At 33.6% G+C, this 16,073-nt stretch overlaps 1 protein-coding gene across 1 annotated transcript in view; it reads right to left on the reverse strand.

Moving 5' to 3' along the window:
- The window catches only part of LOC112912724 (low-density lipoprotein receptor-related protein 1B-like), a 1,003,376-nt gene that overhangs the window by 492,488 nt on the left and 494,815 nt on the right, over positions 1–16,073 (reverse strand). Inside the window, exons 15-16 of the mRNA XM_072745081.1 lie at positions 14,520–14,645; positions 6,582–6,698 (exon numbers count right to left, since the gene is read on the reverse strand). Coding sequence (XP_072601182.1) covers positions 6,582–6,698; positions 14,520–14,645 — 243 coding nt within the window. The remainder of the gene's footprint in view (positions 1–6,581; positions 6,699–14,519; positions 14,646–16,073) is intronic.

Here is a 16,073-nt window from a genome sequence, read left to right on the forward strand (position 1 = left end):
TTTTAATTCTGGCAAAAAAAACCCATAAAATGTACCATTTTAACTATCTTTAAGTATATTATTCAGTAGTGTTAACTATATTCATATTGTTGTGCAACAGATCTTTAGAACTTCTTCATTTTGTAGAACTGAAACTCTATACCCATTTGACATCAACTCTCCATTTTAGACCATTAATCTTACTAAGGTTATTAAAAATACAAGTATATTCATAGTAGGGCAATTGGTAGGGAAAGAGTCTATAAATTATCATGTAAGGAAATCTGAAAGAAGTGGTATGTTTCACTTGGAGAAGAGAAGGGTTAGGTAGGTATAATGGTGCCTTTAGTTAACTTAAGAGTGATCTTGTGACAAAGTTATAGATTTAGATCATGTAGCTTCAGAAGACAGAACAAGAATCATTGAGTAGAATCTTTAGCAAGATTGCTGTACAAAGGAGAAATATTCTGACAAATTCTGCCCAACAATAGAATTAACTAACCTGTGAAGTGGCCAGTTATTTGTTCCTGAAAACATTCAAACAAGGACTGGGTAAGCATCTCTGAGACCAGTTTTAGGATTCTTATGTTGGATGGATAACTGAATTTGATAACATGTATAGGCAACTACCAAAACCTTGATTCTCTGAAAGAGACGATGAGGAGTTATTGGGTCTGAGTTCCAATGCTTGCCATACCTACTAACTCATTCTGTGATGTTGGACACACAACTTTCAAAGCTTTAGTTTCCTTATTTATAATGACAGGAGCTAAAATGAATGGTTTTCTTAGTCTTTCTACCTTTCCATGAGTTGAATAAATGTGCATTATGCCTATTGTGCAGAGTCTGTACCAGTCAGCATGTGCCTCCTGCTTTAGCAGGAAACAGGAAGGGAGTAAGCAAGAGGGATAAGAGGAGAGAAAATGATTGACTGAGTTAAGTAAATAAATACATGGAGTAGAGGGATTTTTCATTTTACCATGGCATTGGCTTATTTAGATCTAATACTAAGAACAAGGAGACACTAAATACTCCTGCATTTTATAGACAGAATTCAGTAGTTGGAGCTATTTCTTATAAAGGAAGAGTAATCCATATGTCAATTTTGTTCAAAGACCAGTGGATTCAAGGGAAGGAGAGACTCCATGAGAATCATTCATGAAATATTGTGGATGCATGAGAAAAGGGAACTGACTGAGTGTTGCTCAGGAAGTAGGCTGACCATTATACCCTGCATCTAGAGAAGAAGAAAGAAGTGGAGAGTGGTGGTATCCCAAGAGATGGGTCATTAGGAGACTAGCCTGATCACATTTAATAAAGCATGTTTGGGGGTTTAGGGGTCACAAAAAGTGGACCTAAAAAAGAGAGCAAAACTTGTTTTGTTTGTATTTTTGGTGGTATCAGCAATGCAACCAAGGGGGTGCCCACCAAGCAAGGAGGGCTCTAGCAACTTAAGGATAGGAGATATGCCATCTGTGGTGGGAATGGTGGGGGAAGGGGATAAAAGAAGTCTAGATGTGAGGGAGAAGAAGAGGAAACAGAGAAGAGGGAGTTCAGGGAACTACGAAGAGAAGGCTCTCTGAAGTTCTCACATAAGATTCTCTCAAGAGAGGGGTACCGGGGTGGCTCAGTGGTTGAGCGTCTGCCTTTGGTTCAGGTCCTGATCCTATGGTCCTGGGATCAAGTCCCCAATCTAGCTCCTTGTAGGGAGCTTGCTTCTACCTCTGCCTATGTCTCTGACTCTCTCTGTGTGTCTCTCATGAATAAATAAATAATATCTTTAAAAAGAGAGTCTCTCAAGAGAGCAACATTGCACATGTCGCAGAGAGTTGTCACCTTCAGAGAAACAGAGGTTACCACTAGATCTACTTAAAAAGAGGTTACCTGTTCCTCCAACTGCCCCATCTGACTGAAGAGCTAAGGCTAGAATAGGGAACAGATGCAGGGAGGAAAAAATAGAATACAGTCACCTCTCATCTAAGTTCCTAAAACCTAAAGTCTAGCCAGCAGGGGGGAGAAGAAAGCTTTGACTAAGATATAATACTAGAATTTCAAAATGGGTAGGATCAAGTTACATAAATTAAAAGTTACCAGAATCACTGGGTCTGCCAAGATGCTATCAAGGAATGGCAGAGCAATTGAAAGCAGTGCTTGGCAATATCCATATTTTGCCAGTATTCCATGGGTTAATAATCCTCACTTAAGTCATTACATAAAAATATGCATTTTTTCTTATAAAATTAATAATAATGTATACTATAAATAATAATAATCAATATATTTAATCAGAAACTTTGTTTTTCTAATAACCTCATTGAACATATATTTGATACACAACATATACTGATTTAACTGGGAAATGATTTATTTTTGACAGTTCTCTCTCTCTTCTGCTTGTGTCTGATACTTGCCAATTCTCTTTATGATTCTCTCCTCTTTAATTATGTGGAATAAAATTATAAGAACATTTACAATTTAAATTAGAAGTACGGGAGACAAGATTTTACTATCTTCATAGATTTAAAAGATCAACATCCATAAAATGGAATCATACTAACTTTGCAAATTTTAGTGGATTTTATTTACCCCACTGAACTGTCTTTCAATCTGTTGATAAATTTCCATTATTTTCCCAAGTTAAATCCTTTGAAAAAGTCCAAAGTTAGCAATTCACATAAAGGTGCATTTATTTTAAAAAATATAATGAATATAAGGTATGCTGGAGATATTTGGAAGACCGAACAGTTAAATTAGTTTAAAATAAGCAAATATACTGTTTTTGACAATAAATTTTCCAAGGGGCAAAATGAAAGTTTGTCTGACATATTCTCACATGTAGTCATGAAATACCATTATATTTAATGCCATAATTTGGAGATGGGAAGAGTTTTCTTCTGGATAGTTGCTTCCATCTTAATTCGTTTTGCTTATATAGACATAATTATGTCATTAAATATGTGCTAGATAAAATCAAACCTGAATGGTGCTTCCCAAAGTAGGGCCCCTTGACCAGTAGCATTAGAATCAGTATCAATTGCTAGAAATATAAATTATGGACCATCTAAGACATACTGGGTCATAGTCTTTAGAAATTAAGCCCAGATTCTGGTTTTGATTTTTGCTTTTGCTTTTTTAACAAGAGTCCAAGAGATGGTGATGCATGCTTAAGTTTGAGAATCTCAGCCTTAAGGTTTCTCAGACTTGAATGCACATTCATAACACATGGACACCATTAAAAATACTGATTTTTGAGGTCTGACTCCCAGAGACCCATATTTAATCAGTATCAGTTTGGGGTGAGGCATGGACAGGTGATTCTGAAGCTTCTTGGGTGATTTTTTTTTTTTTTTTACTGACAGCAAAGTTGAGAACCAATTAACACCTTGAAATGAGTGACTATTTAGTTCTTTGACACATAGTTCACTTCTAGCACATTCTTCACAATTTTAACATATCCTCACTTACGTGAAGAATCAATCTACAGAGCCTCCTGTCTACACATGAAGACAACCAAAAGAGTAAAAAGATTGTTTAAAGATGAAGGATGATTCCTCAAGGTCCTTCCTAATTATGTGTTTGTCTACATATACTCTCAACCTGAAATGTTCAGTTAATTTGTTGTAAAGGCAAATTCAAGTAAAATCAGTGAGGTTTATAAACAGGTGCTAGTGATATCCACTAAAATTTGACCCTTGATTTCAGTACCTTCTGCTCCTAATGGCAACCAGAAGCATTTCTAACCATCGGTTTCTCATGTTTTAAAATCCAAATTTTGGTATTTTCAGTATAAAATAGTAGTTATTAAAACAGAAGCTGTTTGTAGAACTAAAACATAAAAAAAAGGGTGCACTCTTCTAGTAGGATTAAACCTATGGGAACTTGACTGATTCCACTGGGAAAAGTGAAATATGATCATTCCAAATGTTATAATGATGCTTAATAAGACTGGGAATTACTTGAACCGATATTCATTTCTACATTACTGCCAAAGAGAGTGACTTTTTTAATGTGGTAAATTAAACAATTTATAATATTTTTGCAATTTTGTATTCAATACACAGATAGTTTCTGATATGAGAGTAATCTATGCCATTCTCTTATAACTTTAAAAGTGAGCTTGTGCCAACCAGAGCTTCACTATTAGCTCCCCTACTGACATAAATTTTGATTTATTATGACAATCTGAAAGATAAATGCATGTTACTACAGAGAGGAACAAGTTTGGAGAGAAACATGTTTCTCACCTTATAAAAGGGAAATGGTGCTGAGACTAACCCATGTGGCTTACTGACACTCTATAAAATTTGGCTATATTTCAAAAGCAAACTGACAACTACATTTCACAGTGTGTTCATATCCAGTGGTATACTTGAGGTATCCTGTGCCAGCTTGCAAGAACCGATTTATAAATTTTCAAGGACTCTAGGAATCAATTGTTAAGCACATTATTTAAAATACATAACCTATATAGATTTATAATTAAATAATGTTGAATAAAAGGGTAATAAAAATCAAGATTCACAATTTCCTAATTATTTTACTCTTCAAGTTAGTCATGTTTATTACATCTGTCTTGTAGAAATACTATAAATTGATGTGCACATATTTTCTCAAATCTACATTCAGAAAGTCATGTTGGCTACCTCATATTGGTCATGGCAGGAGTATTTACACCACAAAATAGGCAAACACTAGATCAGGCCTCCTTTACAGTAGGAGATCTTAAAAGGTTTACCAACATATCAATGAACAAGACTTATCATAAATATATGTTCATTTAAATAAGATAGTCAATGGACATGAATAGGTAAAATGACATGATCTACTCCCTATTTGCACCCAATCCATGGCTTCCAGAGAAAGTCGACCTGAAATGTTGAGTTTTAGTTTCAAGTATACCTGGATTTAAAGCCTTGTCCTGCTATTTATTAGCCTTGCGATCTCCAGCAAGTTGTCAAATGTCGAAGTTTTGATTCCCTTATCTGTAAAATCTAAACATTACTATGTTTCTCATAGATTTGTTGTAAATATTCAATAAGAAAGTTTGTGTCTGTGTGATGTGATGAGCACTGGGTGTTATACTATATGCTGGCAAATTGAATTTAAATTTTAAAAAAAGAGGAAAAAAAAGACACTATGTGTCTGAACTCCCTTCACCCTTCTTTCCCTCACCTCATGAAAAGTATTAAATATAAGTCAGATCAAAGACCTAACTGAAGCTCTCTAATGAGCTCCTTATTTATTTTTCTACTCTATAATTTTTCATGGCCTGTCCTAAATTAGTCTGATTCTAGGATTTCTCTGTCTTTAATGTTTTCAGATTGTTCATTATCCTTTTTCTATATTCTGGACGGAGATGCTGGAAACAGGAATGCAATCAAGCTTCCAAAATAATAGAGCTGCCCAGATGCAGACCCAGCCACAGGAAAAGTCTGGACATTGGAAAGGAGAAGGATACATTGTTCAAATCCCTTAACTGGACAGGCTTTGTAAACTCTACATGTGAAATATAAAATTGACTGTTACTGTGTGACTATTGCTTTCTTCAACACTGCTATTATTTTCTTTACAATGTCAATACTACTTCCTTATCTATACTTTATTCAAAGGTCATAAATTCAAAAGTCCATAGGGACCTAATAGTCTAGAATAAGAAAATTTTTAAAAATAAAATTTTAGGTAAAGAAAGAATGCATCCCTTAATAGAGCCTTTGACTTGAGAGGTCAAAAAAGTCTTATTTTCCAACTGCTAAAAATACTACAACATAGATTTAAATTATTAAAAGTATATGTACTCAATTGCATTATATTTCTAATAAATGTACTAAGCATATTTAATGTATGTTTTCCCCATTAGTAGTTTCAAAAATTCATAGCTATGTCTAAAAAAAAAACACAAGTTCTTAGAAGACCAGATTCATTCCCTTACTACATTTCACTACACATTATGCAGACAAATGATAATAAAATCTACTGATACATGAGTACAAATGAGAGTAATTAAATTTGCAACTTTATGTGACAATAAATACCATTTCCAAAAGTAGGAGGATCCATGGAAAGTGACTAGGAATTTTGCCATTAATAAAACTATCTTAAAAAAAAAAACTATCTTAAGCTAATAACAGAATTATATGACTCAATAGAAATGAAACAAATGGTTTCCCAACTATGTAATCTTAGCTTGTATTGTTTATTGTTCCAAGAAGAAAACATATGTATGCCAACAAGAAACATATACTTGTAATTTACTCCAAATGTCACTCAATTAGCTACTCCATTAGAAAAAACTAATCATTACAAACATAAGATTAATAATGAACATTTGAGAATCCTGTTAAGCTTCTAATAACTACTTCCTAATAAAATCTGTAATGTTTGTATCCTTTTATTTTAGCCAAGGGTATGGTTACTGAGTCATGAAATGGACATATCCCAAAGTTACCATTAAGGTACACACTCAGGCCTAAAAGGCAGTAGTAGAGTATAACAGATCTTTTGCCTTACTGAGTAGTATTTATAAAGAAATAAATAGCCTCTTAAGAGAGATTATAGTGATTTGACCTCGTCTCCACTTACAGTGAGATTCACTCACAACTTACCACAAGATGCCATTTCGTCTGTCTGGTCACCACAGTCATCTTCCCTGTCACACAGCCATGCTCTGGGAATGCAGCGCCCGTTTCCACAAGAAAACTGGTCCACTTGGCATGTTCTGGCTAAGATAATCAATTAATGTACAAATAATACATTTAGAGGCCTTTTGAATAACGTTCAGGTAAAATATATCATGCAATAACTCATACACGTAAGATCTATTGCTTTATTAGATAAAATAGTTTAAGTAAATTTTTATTAATTTTTTTATACTGCCGACTTGCTTGTCTTCTCTAAAGTTCACATGCTTTGCCCTTGAATTACAGTGGCTGCGAAATGACAAGATACTCAGTAATCCTCACACACTTCCATAAATGAAGCTATGAATTCATTATTTTACAATTTTTGCCTGGCACATGCTTATGAATATACAGTTGAATTAAATTTCATCCAACTTTTAATTAACAAAAAAGGATTTTGCACAGTCTTTGTCAATAAACCAGGAAAACTTGCTGTAATATAGGAAAAAGGATTTGGAGATTATTATCAGGATATCTAGTTTCTAGTCATTGGGGCACAATTATTCTTTTCCTTTAACATTTCAATGCATTTATTTCCTAGATGTCAAATGAGCCAATATATGGAACAAAAATGCAGAAAATATTTTCTAAAGCATATACTTAGCCTTATGATGGATGTTTAAAATCTACTTTTCAGCATAGCTATATAAAAATGTGTAATTTTAAAATCAAAGTATGTTAATAAACTTTGCTTTGGCCTCTCTCAAGAGTTTCAAAGAACACACACATGGAATCTTTCTTTCTATGTTAGCCAAAAGCAGTGGTTTCGTTTATTCAGTGAAGGGGTTGGTTGTGTTCTACAAGGAGTTTGATTACCATTTTCTATTACAGTCAGGTCAGCTTTTGAAAGCATGAACTTCTACATAGTCACCCTAACTCTTCCCTTAGACCTTAGTTTTACAAACTTCTTTGTTTTTCATTTTTTAGATTTATTTATTTTTATGTGTTTGATTTTTTTGTCTGTCTGAAACACAAACTTTTTTTTTAAGTATCAGTTTTCTATCACTACTTCTTTTTATTGGATCAGGAAAAAAGAGTGGAAAATTATAGGAAGGCTATATTCATACCTTTTAACATTTGGTTCAGATGAGGATTGGACAGATGAGGAACATTTAGGGTCTGCATTTATGTAGCTAGGATAAGAGAACATTGCTTAGTTTATAGACTTCCTTCTGGTTTGGGGCTTATGAAATAGAAAGATGTATTTCCCTTTCATCAAAATGCCTCATGAATGAATAGCTAGTATAAAATTGAGAGTGTTTCAAAGACGAATCATCCTAATACACTAAAATGGGTTTCCATAAATTAGAGTTTTAGAAGTCACTTAAAAGAATGTCTTAGAAGTTATGTGCTGGTTACTTCCTTTTAAGCAAAGTGTACTTGCTATGTAAAAATGCGTGTCTATTATTAGTGAATATTAAAAGATTACTTGAGAAAAACAATGAAAACATTGCTAGTTTGATTTGACAGATTTGATGCGCAATTCCATCCTCAGTGTCTATAATTAGAAATTTCAGACAACTATTACACTATGTATCCTGCTTTGCTTATGTGGATAAGAGTTCTGAATCTAAAACATTTTTTTCTTTAAACATTTTATTTATTTATTTATTTATTTATTTATTTATTTATTCATGAGAGATACACATACACAGAGAGGCAGACACAGGCTGAGGGAGAAGCAAGCTTCTCTCAGAGAACCCGACGTGAGACTCAATCCCAGACCCCGGGATCATACCCTGAGCTGAAGGCAGATGCTCAACCGTTGAGCTACCCAGGCATCCCTGAATCTAATCCATTTTACGTAATACTTGAGTTTTCCTTTTTTTTTTTTTTTTTTTTTTTTTTACAAATAGAGTACAAATAGAGCATTTATTTTACTTTAATAGATTTTAAGTATCCCAACAAATATGTATTCTTCTGAAGTTTTCAATGGTGTAATTTCAAGTAGGATTAAAATTTGTCTTGTTTAGCTAACTGTATGGATTTTCTGTGAAATTATTTTAACATTTAGACTTAATCAACAAAGTCCCTAGCTAATTTTAATAAAACTATGTTTCCTTATGTATATATTTGTATGAGCCTAGAGAAGGATGAAGATGTTGGCATTTAGTTTACTTGTTGGGAAGGAAAGGGCATAGAGGTATGAGCAAGATTCATATTTGTTTTTTCTTACAAGTCTTTGTTTTGTTTTACTGATTATAGTAAATACGTTTACCTTTTGATATTTAAGAGAATATTAATGGCAGAGTTTTCAATTTTTCTTCCCTTCCTTCCTCCAGCTCTCCTCACTCTTTTCCTCCTTCCTTCCCTTCTTCCTTCTTTATTTCCTTTCTTCCTCTCTCCCTTCCTCTTTTCTTCTCTTCACTTTTCACTCTTTCCTACATCTCTCCTGTCTTCCTTCAATCCCTATTTCAGTGTTTTGTTTTCTTGCTTTAAAGAAGAATATATCATCATATATTTTCATTCCCACTAAATTATAATTGGCCCATAATAAGAATCTATTAAATATCTCAATACGATATTCTTTAATTTGATTTTTTTCAATGTCACAATATTCCCTCCTTGTCATTGAGACTTAGTTCTAGAAAAGTTTTCTCAGATTGTTTTCCTTCATGAGGAACACTACAGTGATTACAGAAGACAATGAAAAAGAACTCCTAAAAACTTATTTCACATTGTGTAGTGTGGGAATTTGTGTGTCAACTCACCAACTCAGAAGCTTGAAGAACTGTTAGGACCTATTACTCCAAAGAGTGCTCACTGGCTTATCATTGAGAGATCGTATGACATGAAAATATATGAATTCATTGTCTATTCTAACCATGAAAAAACTGTTTAATCTGCTGAAGAAATTTAAATAATTTCAGATGGGAAAAATGCTTCATTCCATTAATCTACAAGTACCGTCTGTCTATATGATATAATCTAATTGACTAAAATCATCTTTCTAGGGATCCCTGGGTGGCACGGCGGTTGGGCGCCCGCCTTTGGCCCAGGGCGCGATCCTGGAGACCCGGGATCGAATCCCACGTCGGGCTCCCGGGGCATGGAGCCTGCTTCTCCCTCTGCCTGTGTCTCTGCCTCTCTCACTCTCTCTCTCTCTGTGCGTGACTATCATAAATAAAAATTAAAAAAAAAAATAAAATAAAATCATCTTTCTAATCACTGGATTTATAGCAGGAAGACACAACCTTTACTTTTTCAGTTCTTGTCTCTATCAGCTCTAAATTACTTTGGAGGTGAGATTAGCAGAGCAGCCCCAGAGGACTCTAATGTTGTAGCAAATGCTTCTCTAATGAAGAGGAAATTTATACTTCCTCAGTGGAATTGTTTATCTAGCAGTGAATCAGAAATCCACTGTCACAATGTGAATTTTTTCTACTCATCACTAATTATGCTTCTCTTGCCGTAGCAGTGAGAAATCCCACAATGCACGGGAACAATAAGGAGGCAGAGGTGAAGAGATCTTTACACATTATTTCTAAACTTCACTTTTGCTGTATTTTAATCAAAGCATTCTATTTAAACAAAGCCTATGTCATATCAGCACCTGTTTTTCAATTTATCTTATAAAGAAGTCTGATTTTTAATATATCAGGTGTTCTTAATTCAAATATATCTGTCTACTTTGAATTTAGTCAACATTTGTGGAAGATGTGAGAAGAATAAATATTATATAATCTAATTAGAGCTCAGTATTATGGGAAAAATCTGGTCTGAAACTGGCCACGCTTGAATCCAAGGATCATCATTGGTGACTACGAGGAAAAAGAATTTCAAATTTAACTATTTCTCATCTTAGGCCTCTGGGTCTCTCTCATAAGTAGAGAGACATATTTTCTTTTTGTGTGGGAGAACAAGTACCAAGCCCCTGACCATCAGCTTTCTTTTGCCTGCTGTACATATACTGTTTCCTCTTTCGGGCATATCCTCCAACCACCTATCATCCTCTGTGGACTTCACCTCACCCTCAGTAACTCTGCCAATCAATCATTCTTTTTTTTCCCCCTAGTAAAATATTTCTATCACTTAGAAAAGTAGAGAGAATAATAAGATTAACACCTGTCTACCATCAGATAGCTCTATCAAATCTTGTTTTTTTATGTATTTACTATAGACTATATTTTGTTTTATTTTAGAAAAATGTATTATAAGTACACTTAAAATCTCCTATGTAATTTTTTCAGTCCTCTTTCTCTCTTTTTACATGTAACTACTATCCTTAATTTCTTTCTTTTTTTTTTCATTTCCAGACATATTTTTAGTCCTATTCCTACACATTTACAAATCAATAAGTATATATATATAATTGTTTTTTATTTTTATATTTCATGTAAATGGCACTAAGTAATTTATAATTGCAACTTTTGATAAAAATTGCTATTGATATTAATTTCCTTAAAATTTTGTTTTAAAATTCACTTGAGAAAGAGAAGAGAGAGAGAGAGAGCATGAGCAGTGGGGAGAGGCAGAGGGAAAGGAACAAACTGACTCCTCGTTGAGCCAGGAGCCTGATGTGGGGCTCAATCTCAGGACCCAGAGATCATAATATGAGCCAAAGTCAGATGCTTAACCATCTGAGCCACCCAGACACCCCTTGAAATTAATTTCTGTTAATATTTGAGTTCTAATTTATTCATCTTAAGTATGTATAACATTCTATTATGTGAATATAATACTATATTTGTATCTATATATGGTTTTATACTTATAGTTTTACATATAATGGACAGATATACACACACATATTTTTTTCCTATTAATGGGCATTTGAGTTGTTTATAATTTCTCACTATTACCAGGATTAGGACAATGAATTTCTTACTTGCATCTCTTTGCTCATAGGTATTAGAGTATAAATCTAGAAATGAAATTATAGACTTGAAGGTATGCACACTTCCACATTTATTGGATTTAGCCAAATGCTTTCCAATGTAGAAAACCAATTTATACACCCACCAAGAGTATATGTTGGCTCTTTTTATTCCACAATCTTGCCAATGATTATATGTTGGCTCTTTTTATTCCACAATCTTGCCAATGATTACTTTTATCAGATTATTTTTTTTTCTAATTGAATGACTTGAATTGTTATTCAGGTTTCTCTTTCTTTCTCTCTCTCTTTCTCTCTTTCTTTCTTTCTTTCTTTCTTTTCTTTCTTTTCTTTCTTTCTTTCTTTCTCTTTCTTTTTCTTTCTTTCTTCTTTTTTTCTTTCTCCTCTGTCTCTGTCTCTCTGTCTCTGTATCTCTCTTAGACTTAGCTTGGATATCACCTCCCTCAAGAAGCCTTCCCAGATACACATAGACTAAATTAGTTGTTCTTGTGCTTCCATTTGTAGTTTAAGTTAGCACTGTGAATACTGCATTAGAATGACCTGTTTACATATTTTTCTCCCCATCTTCATTCAGCTTCCTAAGGAAAGATATAGTGTATTTTTCCTCTTATATCCAATGTTGTGATAAGTATTGAATTAGTAGATTCATGAAGGAGAAACCCCAAAGGAACAAGAAAGGAAATTGGTATCTTGTAGGAAAGGATTTCCTTTTAGATATAAAGTAGTCACGATGCTAAAAACTATAGGACAGTGGATTCAGTTACAAAATAATCCCCACTTTGGGAAAACCTTTATCTCTGATACATATCCATGTATATACCTATATATAGAAATGATCCAGAAGAGAAATTATCTAATGATTTGCATGTTTTTTTCAGTACGATGAACTATGTGACCTATTTATTTATTTTGGTCAAACAAAGTGGAAATATATTGTAACACAACAACACATTTAATTTTCAAAGTTAACAGGCATATTTGTGGTTTTCTTTTGTTCTTTTTTATTCTTAATTTGTGTTCTTCTTAATTTCTTAAGGCATACCATGGCCATAACATCTATTATAAATACACTTACAAAAAGATCTAGTACTGATTGGCAGACTTCAGCTGGTATCACTGAAAGCAGAACTTGAGGTGCAAGCAGGTTGTGTCCTGTTTCCTAGTGGACTACATGCCTGGGATGTCTGAGAAATCTTACTAATTAGGATTGATTAGGATTTATTGCTTAATTTGCTCTCATGCATAGCATTTCCACTTTCACTACTATAAGTAGATAGTCAATCCCAAATGTTCTTTTAAAAATCATGTAGAAACAAGCAGATTTTTAAAGTCAAAACAGAAATGAAAAAGACATGGTACTGAGTCTGCAATGCCTTTAATTTAAAGGTGAAAATGGATCTATATGTTTAGGAAGTAATGGAATAAAGTTTCAGAATTAAACATTCACCTTTAAAAAATAATAATTGTATAAGCTTAGAAAGAAGCTTCATTGTAAATTATAGTCATAATTTTAAGAACAATCTTAGGAAAGTTAAATTGACCATACCTAAAATTTTAGCTAATACTCAGGATAATATAGTTTGATAACAAGAGCAATGAACTTAGAGAATAATTCATACGTTGAGTTTCCTTTAAACTCTTACCAATGATATAAGTTAAGGCAAGTCCTTTATTCTATGCTTCAGCTATGAAATGAATAGACTTGAGAGGAGAGACTAGGACCAGAGAGTCTCTTAAGGTTCCTTTTTAATTGGACAGCCCTTTGTAAAACAACCTTATATGACATACAAAACATCTTGAACATAATCAGTTACTCTAAAATATTGGGCGATATTTAGTCAAAGGACAAGAGAATAATTAGCCCATGGATCCTCAGCGAATATGTCCCTACTGGGGAAAAAAAACTGAATATGAGATGCAGGTCAGGATTATGGAATGGCAACTCTCTCATTGCTGCTACATGATAAAAAGCTGTTAGGAAATATTTTCTAGTCAATTCACAGTCCTGGAGAGCAGAAAGAAATATATAGGGAAATCACAGTGCACTGAGGTACAAGCCTTTCCAAGAAAAACAGTGGCATGACCAAGAGTGCAAACCAGGCTTCTGCACCTCTGGGTCTTTTCTCTATATGCTGCCTCTACAGTTTTCACTAATAGGTTATAATAATTTTTATTCAGTGGGGCTTATTTTGGCAAATAAAGGAGAGGGGTTGATACATTTTGACATTGTTATATGTAATGATTACCAAAAAAACACACAATTTTCACCCATGATATCAATAAGAGTCATCAAATACATTACTTTTTCTTCATCATTCAAGGAATAGCTTTAGGCTGCTGCTAGTCAATATCTTTTTTCAACACTCATCTGACTAATCATGACCTTTACGGCAAGCTGTTGTAACCTGTACCACAAGCTGTATATCCCCATTCAAAGAGAATCTGACTAGGGATTCGTAAATGTATTACAATGGGATAAATTATATGGAAATGTAAATATGCTTCATTATCTTGGGACTTCATGAAAAAAGAAAAACCTACCCCATATAAATAATGTTCCAGGAACAGAAAACTATTCACAGAGGTATTCTACAGCAGACCAAATAAAATACACAGGTTATTTTTTGCAAGGTAAAAAGCAAAACAAAACGAAACGCACACACACACACAAACAAAAACAGTTCTTGTGAGATGGCCTCCATCACAGCATGCTAACAGACCTCAATCTCCTCTGCTAATTAAGATTTAGCAGGGACAAGTCTTGTCCAAGGAGTGTATTGATAGTCAACACCCATATGGATAGATAAACTGCCAAATTACTTTGGAAAGAAGAGTCATGTCCAAGGATTAAGTAAAAGATAATTTGTATTCTAGCTATTGTGGCTTCGAAGTCTGAACTCATTTACTACTGCAATAATCAGATCATCAGCCCTAGGAAAGTTCAGCTTAGTTCAAAACACTGACCTGCATTTTTATGGAGACTAACTTTAGAAGGGATTTATGTATATATTCAAGCAAACCTTTACCTGCACAAGTTTGATTGGATTCATCTTCGTTACTTCCACAATCATTAGCTCCATCACAGAGCCATCTCTTGGGGATACAGCGGTTATTCTTGCATTTAAATTGATCATCAGGACAGCTATGATTGACTGGGGAAGGGTAGGAGGATGGAGGGGGAGGAGAAGCAATTTTAATTACTTAAAATTGAAAACAATTACGGTTACTTTAAGTTATAGAAAACTTACTGTAATTAATATAGTACAATAAATGCCACAGCCTCTTTCATTCATTATTTTATATTTTATAGAAAATATTAATATTTGAGGCTCTGTCAAAATGTAATATTTTTATAGAAGACACCAAGTAATAAAATATCTCACATAAAATGAAATATAGACACTTGTTCATGTCTTCACTAAACCCAACTATATCACTATGTTCGCTTTCCTATCCTATATCACAAGGAACACAATTTCAGAATTTTTGCTAAAAACATTGAAAATAATCTCAAATTTTAACATGATACATAACAAGTATGTATCAAATAACTCCATCACATATCAGAAATACATTTTCATAAGCCACACACTTTTTCAGTACTTTTTGAAATATTAGATAAGCCTAATTTTGTTATGCTTTGCCAGTGTTTCTTGGGACTGGAAGGAAAAAAAATGCAACACTTGAGACTTGGAGTTGATGCTAAATATGAGATCCTGCATAATTTTAATAACAAAAATGGCCATCCTGAGTTTTCATTCCTAGTCCAAACAAATAAACATGCAACCACAAAATATACTGAGGACAAGACTGATCCTCATATGGGAAGCTGTGCACAGCTAAGGATTAAACCTCCAATATCTAAGCACAGCAGGAGGACATCTTAAAGTTAACCTTCTGTGATTATTTTTCCTGCATCCTGGAGGCTAAATTCCTAACTGAATTGGCATGTTCCTCAGTATTTGTTTCACCACTTCACGTTCTTTTTGAAGTAATTTTCCTTGTGCCCAGTAGTTGCACTTCTGTATGATAAAAATAAATTTTGGTGTTAGAGTTACTTAGAATTGGAAAAATAGCCATTTTATCATGCTGTTGCATAGCAAATGTATGCGTTTCCAGCCGGTTTCTATAAAACACTATTTTTAAAGTTGCTTAGGAGACAAAGTGGTTTTATCACTTTTTCAGAAAGTTTTTATTCGTGTATAGTAAAAAGAAAAAACAGTAGGGGGGTAGCCTATGTTTCCTGGAATTTCAGCATGATTAACATTTTCTACTGGCTTCAGGGAGTTTAGCAAAAATAGTTGCTCATGAGAATAAAAGTCATCCAATATATTAGAGGGTCAAAATTTTAAAGTAACAAGATATGCAAAAATACTTTAGTAAAGCTTGATTAGGGACCTTTGCAATTTTCATCAATGATGTAAATCAGAGTTCAAAAGGAGGCATAAATACAATCCATAGTCCTGTGATTTGGAATTGAGTAGCTAAAGAATAGAAAGTAGAAAGATAACAGAATTCAAGGACAAAGCTTATGAGTATTTAATATATAAATAATCCTCTGAAATGAATGACACAGTGCT

This window comes from Vulpes vulpes, unplaced genomic scaffold, assembly GCF_048418805.1.
Source record: "Vulpes vulpes isolate BD-2025 unplaced genomic scaffold, VulVul3 Bu000000626, whole genome shotgun sequence".
NCBI lineage: Eukaryota > Metazoa > Chordata > Mammalia > Carnivora > Canidae > Vulpes > Vulpes vulpes.